Below are 15,560 nucleotides of genomic sequence, written 5' to 3' on the forward strand. Positions count from 1 at the left end.
ATACTTTTTTATTATCTAATAATGATGAATGTGCCACATATTATTTAATATGATAAAAATAAGATGAGAGTGCGGTATATAACATTACTCAGCAAAACAATCAATTTCGCAAACATAAAATAAAAAAAAAAATGCTTTCAGAATCAACGGACCACGTGGCAGTATTCTATTTGACATGCTGTGTAACGAGAGAAGAGGAGGGAGTCCCTAATAAACCTAATTGGAGGCAAAGATCATCAAAACGGGAGAGAGAAAGAGAAGAGAATGGGAAAGAAGAAGAAGAGGACGTCATCAAAGGTGTGGTGCTACTACTGTGACAGGGAGTTCGAGGACGAGAAGATACTCGTGCAGCACCAGAAGGCCAAGCACTTCAAGTGCCATGTCTGCCACAAGAAACTCTCCACCGCCGGTGGCATGATCATCCACGTTCTCCAGGTCCACAAGGAGTCCGTCACCAAGTATTTTTTTTTTCCCAAAACCTTATAATCCCTACGTATGATATGCTTTAGTTTTGTTCCGTGGGTTCTTGGAGTTTTTCTTGATTAATTTTTTATACCATATGCGTTTTACAGCTCGAACTATTGGGTGGATTCTTAGGGTAACCGTTGCGATTTTGAAGCTTTGAGCATGTTTGTTAAAACTGTTTTTATTGAACATTGGCTTTGAGGAGTGATGATGCGATATAAATGCGTTTTAAGAAAACCAAACTATGCTGCTTCTATTTACTTTCGATCTTTTGAACCGGTGATAGACTGCCCTAAGCTGATTTTTATGAATAGAACTTTTTATCGGCATTATGTATTGAAAAAGTCCCTTGGGATTGGCTCAATTGGCGAGAGCCCTGGTTTTGGGTATGCTCACCCAAGTCTAATGGCCTGTTTGGGATTGCGTTAGGAGTCTTAAAAAGTGTTGAAATAGTTTTAAACGCTCTTTAATGGAAAAATTAGGTTATTTGGGTGTTACATATTAAAGTACTTTTTAATCACAAATAAGCTAAAATGTACGTTTGAGGAAAAACAACATTTTGATGCTCTCAAATGTGCTTTTCCAAATATTCCGGAATGTAGTTCAAATTTTAAAAATACTGTCAAATGGCGAAAATATCCATACAATTTTAAGATAATTACAATTTTCAAAGTTTCAAAGATATGGTCATAATCTTTAGAAAATCCAATGATCGTCATTTCTACATTAGAAAACCATTTTTTAATTTGTTTCCAAACAAATGTAACATGTTTGAAAGTGCTTTAGACATATGGTTATCAAAAAGTAAATAAATTTTTAATAATAAAACTTATTACTTAAGCTATAAGTTATAAACCCTAAAGCTATAAGCTCTATTTCCCACTGCAATCTTAAACATGCGCTAAGACTCGAACCAATGGGTGGAAACAACTTCTAGGGCCAAGTCCCATCAGTGAAAAGCTCATGAGTTACCTGAGCCGTGTGATGGAAGACATTACGCACATCAAGGGTTTAACTCTGTAAAAGACATGTTGTGTTTGCATTGTTTCCAGTTCCTCATCATATAAAAAATTCAGCATTATGAATTGAAGAGGAGTTGTGGGGGGATATATGGTGACAATTAATGGAGGAAATTGATCAAGGTGTGTTTGTCAAATTAATAACTAAAATGAAAGCTTGTTATAACTTTTTCTTTTTATCAGAACGCTTGTTATAACTCAATCAGGGAGATCATTCATTAACCGTCTTAGGTGTTTAGACTCTCGAGACATTAAAAGAATAGCAGGTCTCTTTGGCTTTAGTCTTATGTTGGGGTTTATTTATATTTGAAAAAAATTATTAGTTGACTGGGAAGTAGAAATTTTGCTTTTTGTAAATTTTGTGTTGTGCATGGATTGATATTGTCTGCTTTGGGATTTTTAATCTAAGTAGTCTTTTGAAACTGTTGTGCTTATATGATGTTTGCAGAGTCCCTAATGCAAAACCTAGTAGAGAGTCCACAGATATTGAAATATATGGAATGCAAGGAATCCCTCCTGATGTCTTGGCTGCTCACTATGGAGAGGAAGGTGAGGATGTTTGAAAAGCATGGACAAATATTTATTATCTCATTATTTTCAGTAATGAAAATTATTATATTTACAATAATGGAAAATACGCCAGCAATACTGCAAGACTTTCTATACCATTGATTTATTTTTCATCATTGTAATTATAGTGATTCTAAAAATTATTATTATCCCATCCTTTTCCTCTTACATTGTATTATCAACTCTCAAATTTGGAGCTTTGGAATTGGCTGATAAAGCTTATCATCAGTTAAGATTACATCGTATTCTCTTGTTGGTTTTCCAGGTGGCTTTATTAATAAGTAATGAAATTTTGTTAAAAGCACATTATGAGAAAGGATACACCTAACTACCATAAAAAATAAAAAGTGCTAAAGTTTTTAAATTCTAGAAAGCTAGTGAGATGGGAGCTAGTTTACATAGAGGGTATTGAATACAATGGCTTTTAACTTTGATACTGTCCTCTCAATTCTCATGATCTTCAAAAGTTTGGTCCTTGGCTTACTGTCAAATGCACCGCTATATGAAATGGTTCCTATAGAGTTTTTTTAAATGCTTTAAATGAGGCCTTAGTGGGATCTTCAGTCTCAAGCGTGTTTGAGGACATAAGGAGATGCAATAGAAATTAATTTCTCACTGGAAATTAAGGAATTGTCGAGTATCCCGAGAAACCTAGAAGAAACATTCAGAATATAGATATTCCATAATCTTGGTATAGACGCACCACGGGCTGCCCCCACTGTTTTTTACTTCATCTGGGGTTTTACTGCCTCTTTTGCCACTAGTTTCCAACCAAATTCAGACAACATTCTTTATCTATATCCATGTCTCGAGCTATGTCACCTTATCTCAGAACTTCAGTGTGATTGTTGGCAATGATATTTATTTCATGAGGTTTGTGGTTTCTTTTTCCATAGTTGCTACACTGCGAAATCTTTTCTTGGTTCTCTGTATCATCTGTGATAAACTTTACATATGCAAGTGCTTCTTTTGCTGAAACTCTAGTTAGCTTGGAAACCTCTTGTGCACTTTTTTTTTTCTGTCCACTCTCTCTCTCTCTCGACTTTCTTCTCTATTCTTGAATTCATCTTTTATAATGGTCATCTGTTAAAAGTAGACACAAAGGACTGCTTCTGAACTTATACCCCATAAAACTGTCTACATGATACTATTCCTTGGCCTGTAGGCCCTGATAAAAGGTTAGAGTCCTAGCTCTTTTGTTGTGTTATGTCAGTAAAGGCTGTGCTTTTGAGTCAAGAGAAGGGTAAACAAACACATCCCATTGCACATGAAATTTAGGTTTACTGTTTAACCTAGTCTGGGAAAAATTAAGAACTGAACTGTATTAAGAAGTGTGTTTAACCCCTAGGGTTGGTTCAAGTGGTAAGATCTTTGGTCTTGGTGGTATGCTCCTTCTAGGTCTAAGGTTCGAACCCCTTGGGTGCTAACAATTTTTAGAGGCCATCAGATTGGGGGAATTTCCACTTGAATTACTCGAAGTGCACTTGCTAGAAACTCCTTGCTGAGAGCCTGTGCACCTTTGGGATTAGTCGGGGTAGAGTTCCGGACACCCGGTGCCAATAAAAAAAAAGTATGTTTCTGGCTGAAGTAATATCCCCTATATGTAGGGGAAGGGAATCCCTTAGTTTGGTGTGCAAGGTCCTATTTAACATAAAAATTGGAATGACGCAAGATTTATGGGTGGAAAGGATTAGGAAGCATGCCTTGGTTGGCAACTCCAATAAAAGTGGTAAACTGTCAATTGATAAACCCATGCATTTTTTGGTTGCGCTTAAATGCACTTGCCAAAATATTAGCGTGAAACACAAGTTTGGCAGGCGCCTCATTTTTCTCCCAACTTATCTATTTGAGTAGCATCCATCCTGCTGCACACCGGTGTGTACAACCAAAGGGGCAGGAACAGAATAAGAAAGTACAAGCATGCATAAGAAAGAAAGTGCAACTTCCAGGGATAGAAAACAGTTCATTGGATCCTGAGCTAATGGACCTTATAGTTTGCAGTTCTGTTCCAGAGGAACAATTCTTTCATGCATTTGACCAGTATTTTCATTTTAACTTATATTTTGCAGATATTTTTCCAGCATGACAATTCTTTCATGTTTTTGACCAGTTCTTTCCATTTTAATCATCAAATAAATTTTACTTGTTGTTTGCATCCCGTGATCTAGCACGCACAAGCAATGCTCTTGTATATGTCCCATATACTTGGGCTTTTGCCTATTCTTATGATCAATAAAATTTTGTTTACCAATAAAAAAAATTATTTATAAAAATAAAAATTCTTGTTAACTCCTGGTTTAGGTCTAAATTTTTAACGGGAGAACCAGCCTTTGAAAAGTTAGAACCTGGCTTGATGCTAATCTGAAGCAACATAAGCCTAATGCTCCCGCATGAAAATGTATGCACCCACCCGCATGATAAAAACAGTATTGGCTTTCGGTGTGCTGATATTTGTGCTTTTCCAGTCCTTGAAGTTCACGTGCATATTTTTTCTATGGGTATTAGAAACTAATAAAGTAAACATGGAAGGGATGTTTTATGTGTCTTCCCTTTTAGTCTGATTACATCTGATAGAAAAAATTTCCAGAGAGGTTTTTCTTGGGAGTTTGTTTTTGCATATTAGTGATATTTGTGTTTCTTTTGCAGAAGGCGACGCTCCATCAAAAGTGGCTAAAGTGGATATCCCATCTACCTCACGTGGTGGCGTAGTGCCAGGATCATCGGCCTTTGGATATCCTCAACCTACTTTGAGCACAATGCAGCCAATGTATGTTCTCTGTTTGATTTTTTCTCCCGAGATTTTCTGCTACACATTTATCTTGCATTTGATCTGATGTAAAAGTAGATCTGAATTTTCACCTTATCTTACAGCACTGAACACTGTTTTTAGGAGATCTCCACTCTAGCTAATGCCTTGACTTTTTTTTTTTTTTGGGCAGGGGTGTTGGTTATAGTTATAACTCTGCAGTACCAGTGCCTCCTGCTGCTTGGGCAGTTCGTCCTCGTCCCCAGCCTTGGTACCAACAGTATCCTGCAGTTTCAGTTCCTCCTCCTCCCCCATTGGGTTATGCACAACAGCCATTGTTTCCTGTGCAGAACATGAGGCCACCTTTACCATCAACCACATCACCTGAGCTACAGCCTTCACAGATTAATCCTCCAGGACTGCCCATATTCAATCCTGCCCCTGTATCACAACCATTGTTTCCTGTTGTTGGGAACAACAATATGGCTACTCAGAGTTCACCCTTTTCTGCCCCCACGCTTTCGACAAGTATTCTATCAAGCTCTCCAACAGAAGTTAAAGGCTCAATTGACGCACATTCTGGTGCTAACACTTCCGTGACAAGCAATTACCTAGCACTAAGCATTCCAGGTTGGATACATCTTAAAATTGATTTATGTAAAAGGCTCTTTTGAATTTTTGTTTTCTATCAACTCTCCCATTTACTGATAAAAAAACATTTTAGAATATACCAGAATATACCAATAAAATTGTTTTTAAGTTCAAATTTAAACAAACCATCATTCATGAAATTATATCATTTTATATTCTTGATGTTGGGATATCATTGGTATCACTAGATGTTTCCGTATGTTATGTCGTGGACTGAGTATTGTTTAATCAGATGTATCTTCATTGGAACACTTCCATTTTTTCTCTCTCCTCCTTATTTTCTCTCCGTACACTTCTTGCTTTTCTGTGTATTGGCGTTGAAGATGGTTTCAATGGATTTTTGATTGAGATTCAGATCTTTTTTAGTTTCTACATTTTAAGGATGGGGTATAGAAAGGTAGTCCTCATAGAAACGAAGTTGTTTGAGATAGTGCATGCAAGAAGTAGAGCATTTCGTATTATTGAGAGGGGAAGAAAGGTGACTAAAGAGTTGGTAATCAGTTTCACCACTGCGAGATGGGTTGTGCAGTCTCTTGAAGGTTGTGGTCAAGCGGATGCCAAGAAGGATTACATTAAAACCTTCAATTATGGTAGCAGTGCCTATATTGCTTAGAGGTCCTCTAATGCTTTTGGTAGACATTTGGTCATTATGGAATATAACGGTGGTGGTAGGAGAAGCATCATCATTGTCCCGGAAGATGTTGGAGGTCTAGGCTGGAGAAGGCTGGCGTTTGAGCTCCGTAGGGGAGAAGTATGGGAGGGAGGCTCCCAGCCATCTTTCTGTGCAGAATACCACCTCTGCCAAAACCTATGTTGAGGATGTAGTTGGAGATGTTCCAGCCTTGAGAGGAGCTGCCAGTAATCCATATTTTGATTTGAAGGGCAATGATGGAATTTTCAAGGAGAAGGGCAGAGAGGAAAGCCATGGCAGAGATATTTACACAAGAAGGGATGAAGGCTCTCTGATCAAGGGGAGAGTAGTTGAGAAGGTTTCCTTAGAATAGAGGAGGAACTTATAGCTGAGAGGGAGAGGCTCACGAGGTTAGTTGATAGTATTGACTTGGATCTGGGCATGGATTAGGGGCCTGAAATAGCCCGTGGTGCCCCTGAGGCTTTGAGCACACAAGTGGTTGGGCCTAAGCCTTTGGGCCCGCAGAAGGACACAGGGGAAAGTAAAAAATGGGGGAGAGCTAATAAGAGCTAGGTTGGTAGCATGTAGGCCCATCAACGTATGAGGTTGGCCCGAGAAGCAGGCTTGGAGATGGCAGGCCTGCAGATGGATGCCCAAGTTTTCAGGCCCATCAATGTATGAGGTTGGGTCCTCATTTGGCGCTTCTCTACCAGCGACTGACACCCACCGGACGGGGCCACCACAAACTTGGTCGACGGGGGTAGGCGAACAGGTGGCTGGTCTCCCGGATGAGGGGGGAGTGACGGCGGCGCCGCCGTCAAACACTAGGGAAACTGGTCTGACTTTCGAGGCAAAAAACGCCGACAACTCTAGTCCAATAGTCACAGAATCACCACAGACCGTGCCGACGGCTGAAATGATGGCCCTCTCGAGATCGAAAATGGACCCTACAGAGGTGAGGGGTGGTGAGGTTGACACGGAGGCAACGGGAAGCCCTTTGGCGTTGGTTCCTTTTGATTCCTTTAGGACTGAAGGAGAGTTTGATAGTGTGGGGACGGCATATACAGTTCCCTTGGCGTGTGAAGATGTGTGCTACTGGGAAGACCCACTCCCACTGGTATCCCTGCATCCGTTCAAAAACAGTAATCCTCAGGCTTCAAACTGGGTCCTGAACAAGGCAAAAGATATGCAATTCAGTATGGGGATTTTATGCGATGGTTTTGAGAACTAGCTCATTGCCCTCCTTGTAGCTATAGAAGTAGGAAAGAACAGTACAGGATCACCTAGGGAGCTCACATCAGCTCAGAAGCGAGCAAGAGAACTCCAAAGACTAGACTGGACAGTAAATGATGGAGCAAGTGGAAAGAGCTCTAACCGGGGAAGACTGAGGGGAAGGGCAAAGGATGTGGTTTTATGAAACCAAAGATTGTTTCTTGGAACGTAAGGGGGCTGAATGAGAAAGATAAATGCCTTATAGTTAGAAATCAGCTTCTTAAATGGAACGTGGACGTTGTATGTTTACAAGAAACGAAACTTATAGTTATTTCTCTTCGTATCATTAGAAGTCTGTGGGGTTGTAGTCAAGTGGGATGGCATTATTTACTGTCCATCGGAGCATTTGGGGGCATACTAGTAATGTGGGACAGGAGAGTGGTGGAGAAAATGGAAGATTTTCTTGGAGATTACGCGGCGGCATGCTCGTTTAAGAATGTCATGGATGGGTATCAATGGGCTTTTGCTGGAGTTTATGGGCCTAATCTTGATCGGTCTAGAAGTTCACTATGGGATGAGTTGGCCGATATTGGCAGCGTATGGGACCTACCTTGGTGTATCGGAGGTGACTTCAACATCACTCGTTTTCCGAGTGAGAGATCGGGTGGTTCGAGTTTCAACCCACCTATGGTAGATTTCTCTAACTTCATCTCTGAACAAAATTTACAAGATCTTCCTCTTGTAGGTGGCTCTTTCACTTGGTCTAGCAACCGAGATCTTCCATCTTGGTCAAGGCTTGACATATTTCTAATCTTACCGGATTGGGAGGCTCATTATCTGGACCTCATTCAGAAGAAATTACCCAGGTTATGTTCGGACCACTTTCCCATCCTTTTGAACTGCGGAGGCATTCGAAGAGGTCCAAGATATTTCAAATTTGAGAACATGTGGTTGAAGTCTACTGGTTTTCTGGACAGAATATGTCAGTGGTGGTCATCTTACCATTTTCATGGCAATTCTAGTTATATTTTGGCCTGTAAATTAAAGTCTTTGAGAAAAGATTTGAAGGAGTGGAATGCACAGTTTGGTAATGTGGAAAGCCAAAAAATTGTTCTCTTGGAGGAGCTTTTAAGGGTTTGGAGGGTGTGGAAGAGGAGAGGGTACTATCTGAAACCGAGCGGGGGGGCAAAACTCAAGTAATTGCGGACATTGAACGAATTTCTTTTTTTGAAGAAATATCTTGGCGGCAAAAGTCATGTGCTTTATGGTTGAAGGAAGGGGATAGATGCATCAAGTTCTTCCACCAGGTGGCCAACTTTCATAGGCGGAACAATGCTATAGAAACTCCAATGATAGATGAGGCGGCCTCATCCAACCAAACCGAGATTTCAAATCACATTGTAAATTACTATGATAAGTTGTTTTCGGAATAATTTTCGTGGAGGCCGAGACTTGATGGGCTGGCTTTTGATGTTCTTGATCTGTAGGCTTTGGAACAACTTGAAAGGCCATTTAAGGAGGTAAAGGTCAGATTGGTAGTTAAAGGTATGGCGGGTGACAAAGCCCCAGACCCTGATGGCTTTACCATGGCCTTTTTTCAAACATGTTGGAATGTACTTAAAGAAGATATCATGGGGGGTTTTCCATGAATTTCATGGAAGTGGGCGGTTCGAGAAAAGTCTCAATGCAAACTTTTTAGCACTCATCCCTAAAAAGACCGGCGCAGTAGAGGTGAAAGATTTTCGTCCCATTAGCCTGGTTATTGGGTTATACAAAATTTTATCCAAAGTATTGGCGAACATGATGAGAAGGTGATGGAAAGTTTGATTTCGAAGCCTCAAAATGCCTTTGTTCAAGGTAGGCAAATCCTTGACTTAGTACTTATTGCCAATGAATGCCTAGAGAGTTGTATTAAGTCAGGAGAGCCGAGACTTCTATGCAAGTTGGACATGGAGAAAGCTTATGATCACGTCAATTGGAGATTCTTGCTTTCTATACTTGAGAGATATGGCTTTGGCACTCAATGGTGTACTTGGATCCTTTACTGTATCTCTATGACTTGTTTTTCTGTATTGGTGAATGGCATGTCAAAAGGCTTTTTCAAAAGCTCCCGAGGATTGTGATAAGGGGATCCCCTTTCTCCACTTCTCTTTGTTTTTGTGATGGAAGCTTTTAGTAAGATGATTGCAGGGGCGGTGGCGGGTGGTTTCTTATCAGGATTCTCAGTTGGTAAGGCAGCCTCAGGTTCGCTCAACATCTCGCATTTATTGTTTACTGATGATACTCTAATCTTTTGTGATGCCAGACATGAGCAAATTCGAGCTTTGAGGGCTCTTTTATTATGCTTCAAGGTCGTGTCAGGGTTGAAGGTGAATCTGGCCAAATCTGAGGTAGTGTCAGTGCGGCTTGTACCCAATGTGGAGAGTTTGGCGTCCATATTGGACTGCAAGATATCTTAGCTGCTCATGAAATATATTGGTCTTTCGTTGGGCGCGGCTTTTAAATCAAAATCCATGTGGGATGATGTGCTAGAAGAAATGGAAAGGAAATTGGCCGGTTGGAAGCGGATGTACTTATCCAAAGGGGGTCGGGTGACTCTCATCAAGAGCACTCTTTCTAACTTACCAACGTACTTCCTCTCATTATTCCCACTCCCTGCCAAGGTGGCTCATCGCATGGAGAAACTTCAACGTGATTTTCTTTGGGGAGGGATAAAGGATGAGTTTAAATTCCACTTGGTGAAATGGGTCACAATTTGTTCTCCCATCAAAGAAAGGAGGCTTGGGAATTTGGAATTTGAAATCTTTCAATAACGCTTTGCTGGGCAAATGGTTATGGAGATATCACAATGAACGGGAGGCCTTGTGGCAAACTGTCATTGCTTTGAAGCATGGAGAATCATGGGGAGGTTGGTGTTCCAATGAGGTGAGTGGGCCTCATGGAGTTGGGCTTTGGAAACATGTTAGAAGAGGTTGGGACACATATGCAGCACATACGTGTTTCAAAGTCGGAAATGGAGTGAAGGTAAAATTTTGGCATGATTTATGGTGTCGTGATCGGGCACTCAAGGAAGTTTTTTCTCAAGTTTTTGGCTTAGCAAGAATAAAAGAGGCATCAATAGCGGATTTAGTTATCATCTCCAATGGCCTTCCACAATGGAACATTACTTTCCTTAGAGATGCACAAGACTGGGAAATGGATGAATTTTTGGTGTTCTTTGACAATGTGTACTCCACTCATGTGTCGGGGGAAGGTGAAGACAAGATTTATTGGCGCCCTTCTAAGAAGGGAGTTTTCACAGCCCGTTCTTTCTACCATTCTTTGACCATGCACACCTCAGCCCGTTCTTTTCCATGGAAGAGCATCTGGAGGATAAAGGCACCTCTAAAGGCAGCCTTTTTTGTTTGGACAGCCTCTTTGGAGAAGATTCTTACTATAGACAACTTGAGGAAACGTGGAATCATAGTTATGGACTGGTGTTATATGTGCAAGAAGAGGGGCGAGTCCACTGACCATCTATTACTACATTGTGAGATTGTCAGGCTCTTGTGGAATGAAGTTTTTGCTTGATTGAGTTTAGCTTGGGTGATGCCAGAAAGGGTATGTGACTTTCTAGCCTCGTGGAGAGGTATTCGGGGCAACTCTCAAATGGAATCCATATGGAAAATGATACATATATGTCTATGGTGGTGCATTTGGAGGGAGCGGGACACAAGAAGCTTTGAATATCAAGAGTGATTGATGGAAGAGCTTAGAAATTTGTTTTTCAATACCTTGCTTCATTGGTCGATTGTAATTGATTTCCATGACATGTATTTTCATTAATTCCTTGTATCTCTAAACTAGCAAGCATAGGCATTGCTCTTGTATATGTCCCGTATATTTGGGCATTTTGCCTTTTTTTGTCAATAAAAATTTGTTTACTGATAAAAAAGAAAAAGAAAAGATGTATCTTCTATAAATTATTTGTATAGGATCCTCTGCTCTCTTCTTCAGAAACAGTATAGCTATCAGGCTATGAATTTCATGCATGTATCGCCTCTTGACAGTATGGATTTATTGCTTGCTTGCCTAAGGGCTGTGTGATGCCCATGTTTTTTTGGTACCATATAAAATTAGACTACATTGTCTTTTTAGGACTTTAAACAGAGGAGTCTCCCGCTTCTGGTATGATTTTCAATTGATTTGTTAAATTTAGGAGATTCCTCGTTTCTCTCTTTTATTTATGTTTCTTATTTTTCTTGTGTAGTTGCTATGCAATTTATCGTGTCAATAGGTATATGTAAGATTTAGATATTGCCGGTAGATGTTTGTCAAAAGATTAAAAAAAAAAAAAAAAAAAAATCCTAAAAACATAGAAACGATGTATCTCATAAGTTCCATTATGATGTTTAAAGAATACTTTTTTTTTAATCTTGACCATATTTACCTTAAGTTTCTCAATCTCACCCTGTACCACTTGGTCAATCTTCCATTGCTCTTGTATCTCTTACTTTGTACACTTAACTTTAGTCTCTACACATATGTTGAGGAGTAAATTGGTCTCTACTCTGTTATTTTTGTAAAATCTCTCTCTCTCTCTGTGCATAGACATAAAACCAATCCCTAAGGCTTGGCTCAAGTGGTAAAGGCCTTGGGTTCGGAGGCATGCTCCCCCTAGGTCTAAGGTTCAAATCCCCTTGAGTGCAAACAATCTCTAGGGGCCATCAGACTGGGAGATTTTCCTTGAATTACCCAAGATACACTTGTGGGAAACTCCTTGCCGAGAGCCTATGCACCCCCGGGATTAGTCGGGATGCTATTCCTGGACACCCGGTGCCAATAAAAAAAAAAAAGCATAGACATAAAACCATCACCTAATATATATGTGAAAAAAGTGTTCTTTTATGAGAAACTTTGCTGCTGCTGTTGTGTGTTTTGGGCCTGTTATCGGTATCAATGCTACACCAGTTTGATTTGTTTTGTTTTGTTTTTAAGGCATCTTGTAATTTGAAACTGCTGTCATTGGATTCATTGGATACCACTATTTCTAAAAGTTGAACTTTGATACTTGTGTCACACTGTTCTGCTGTGTACTTGCCCTATGTTCATCTTCCATTCCTAATTGGCGCCTTTGTTGTTTATAATTATGTTGATTTTGTGAATCTTTGTAATTTAATGCGTTTTTTACACTTACTCTAGGCGGGCCATTGATCAATTCACATTCTTATGCATCTGGTCCAAATACTGGTGGTCCTTCAATTGGACCACCCCCAGTAATTGCAAACAAAGCTCCTGCTACACAGCCAGCCACTAATGAGGTCTATCTAGTTTGGGATGACGAGGCAATGTCCATGGTTAGTCCCTTCCCCCCCTTAAAAGTCTGTAAAGGATGCTTTTGACTATTATAATTCTTACTAAATGTGGCTATTGCAGGAGGAAAGAAGAATGTCCTTAATGAAGTATCAGGTGCATGACGAAACTAGCCAGGTAAGTTATACTACTCTTTAAACTATGGAGTTGCTTTCGCATCTAACCAGATGGTAGGCTTTGCTTTATAGCGTTTTCAGATTCGTCTTTTTAAGATATTTTAAATTTTCAAATTTTGAGAGATATTTTCAAATTTTTCCTCTTCAAAAGTGTTACACACTTGTTTAAGAATGTGCGAAGTCATTTAATCATTGTGTTTTTCTTCTGTTAACCCATTCGGTTGATGGACATGTAAACTGCCATTCGGTTTGCATGCAATGCCACCACTCTTGTGGGCATCAAAAAATGCAAGTAGGTATTTACATTATTTTTGCTGGTAATTAGTAATTATTTCGTCAAGCTTGCTGCCAGGATTCTCGAACCTAGCATTGTAGTCAGTCAAGAGCAATGTGTATGTATTTTCTCTTGAGATTTGGATTTACCTGTTGTTATTCAATCTCCCTATGCTTGATTCCGAAGTTTGGGGTTTTGGGTGGAACAAGGTCTTAACCATCAGATTTTTGCCTATTCATACAATTTGTTTTATGGTCGATCAGTGAATTTCAGACTTGGCCAGGTCAGCTTCTTTTGCAAAGTTTGGTATCTCTTGCTTAGGACCAAGCTTTATGACATATCTGGTTTGCCCAAGTAGTTGATAGAAATGGTTTCTTTCTGATTGTCCGTATGGTAATTTATATGTTTCAGATGAGCTCTATTGATGCAGCCATAGACAAAAGAATATTGGAGAGCAGGCTAGCTGGTCGAATGGCCTTTTAAAAATCAAATGGATGAAATTTTGAAATGTTTCTGTCAATGCATTGTGCCTAAAACATTGTCGACAGTCATTTTAACAGCAAGGCAATGCCTTGATCTTGGTTCTCACCGACGTCTTGTAATTGGCATTTGGCCACTCAAAATTTATTCGTGTCTTGTATTCTTTGCAAGAGAGGTTGGAAGGAGCAATTTTTATTTTTATTTATTTAGGGAATGAGGGGTCTCCAGAGAAAGGTGTTGAACATTTTTTCCTTTCGTATTATTTTTTCTTCTATCCTTGAATTTTCTTTTTCAAAAAAAAAAAAAACTAGAATCTGTTCTATAACCCTTTAACATCTATAATCCAGTGCCACCTTCGAATCATTTTGGTTTTATGTCTTTGTACACAACTTTTAGCTTAATGGTGTCTTCAACTTTTATGAATAGATCGGCTTTTAATATCCCTTTAAAATGGGGAAAAGAAAAATACTGAAGTCGATTCATGTCAAGAAATTTAGAATGGTGATTGCATCAAGGAAGATATATTTTGATTGAAGATGAGAAAATTGCAATTTGCTTCTGCTTGAAGTGTATATATATATATATATATATATATATATATATATATATATATATATTTATGTTTATGTAGGGATTTGGATACCAAATTGAAATTTGGTCCAAGTTGGATTTTATGTTCACCAACAATTCATTTATATTTGAGTGAGTTCAAACTTATTTATGATTATCAAATAGATTATTTGCGTTATATCTTATAATTTTATCTACAAATTTTGACTTTTTTTTAATATATTTATAAAGATTTAAGTATCTTGGTTAGTGATTTCCTATAATCTATTTAAATATTAGAAATATTCTCATTATAAATATAAATATAAATATAATATTATTAAAAATAATAATACAAAATTATTCGAGCTCTTACGAGTCGAGTTGAGCCGTTATATGACTAATATTGTTTAATAATCCATCATAATTTTATACTTGTGAACGGTTTATTTAATAAATGAATTGAGTTAAATTCAAATTTGACTTAGTTTATTTTAAGTGACTTATTGAGTAGTCTTGTTTATTTGCAGTCCTATCTGCCGTAATATTTCTTTCAATAAGAGGAATCAGATATATAGTTTGATGAGAATGTATATTTTCTGGAATTATTAATCGAACTTAAGTCTTAAAGCATGAGAGAAATAGATAAATGAAACGGATCTAATAATATTTATTAAATATTTATTATTATTCAAAAAATTGAAATAGTGTGAGATCTATTATTTATTGATGAGTTTTGCTATATACAATTACTTTTATATATTTTTTGTGCACTATTGATGTGATGAACCAAAAATAATTATTTTATATATAAAACAAGTGATGCATCCAATCACATTAATAGAATAAACAAAGAGTACGAAAAAATAATACATTTTTGTTAGGATAAAGCTACTATACCACTCAGGCATTTTTTTCACATTTTTTAATATATTTAAATATTTTTAAAAAATAAAAAAATATATTAATATATTTAAAATTACTTTCTTAATTACTAAATAAATATATATATAAATAAAATTTAACCAACAATGAACTAGGGCGGTCAAATATAGGCGGCAAATAACTTTTTCCTTTTTGTTATCTTCTCATCTTAGAGCATTAGTATTGGATTCATTAAATGAATCTAATTTTCAAAATTTGATGATTTTAGTTTTAAAATCTTAGTATTGGATTCACCATATGCTCAAATGTCAAGTTTTTAGTTATAGTACATTTATCTTCATCTTTAAATTTGAAAACTCATTACTCACACTCTATAATCATTATTTTATTTACTTAAATTATTATTTTTTAATTTTGAGTCACAATATATTTAAATTAAGAAATAATAATTAAGGATCAAATTAAATTATTAATTAACTATAATTAGTGTAATTGTAAAATATAAAAATAAATAAATTAAAAATATTATTATTAATAAAATAATATTATTTTATTATTTTAATAAATCTAATAGTTAATCTAATATTGAGTTTTAGATAGAAGAATTTTA

At 37.7% G+C, this 15,560-nt stretch overlaps 1 protein-coding gene across 1 annotated transcript; it reads left to right on the plus strand.

Annotated features, from left to right (window-relative positions):
* Window positions 1–216: 216 nt before the first annotated feature.
* LOC109012688 (protein SUPPRESSOR OF FRI 4-like) lies at window positions 217–13,823 on the plus strand. The gene is made up of 7 exons (XM_018994453.2): window positions 217–458; window positions 1,933–2,033; window positions 4,701–4,821; window positions 4,994–5,430; window positions 12,476–12,630; window positions 12,710–12,763; window positions 13,448–13,823. The coding sequence occupies exons 1-7, from the start codon at window positions 265–267 to the stop codon at window positions 13,517–13,519; spliced, it is 1,134 nt and encodes a 377-aa protein (XP_018849998.2). The 5' UTR covers window positions 217–264; the 3' UTR covers window positions 13,520–13,823.
* Window positions 13,824–15,560: the final 1,737 nt, after the last annotated feature.

This window comes from Juglans regia, chromosome 3 (assembly GCF_001411555.2).
Source record: "Juglans regia cultivar Chandler chromosome 3, Walnut 2.0, whole genome shotgun sequence".
In the NCBI taxonomy this organism is placed as follows: domain Eukaryota; kingdom Viridiplantae; phylum Streptophyta; class Magnoliopsida; order Fagales; family Juglandaceae; genus Juglans; species Juglans regia.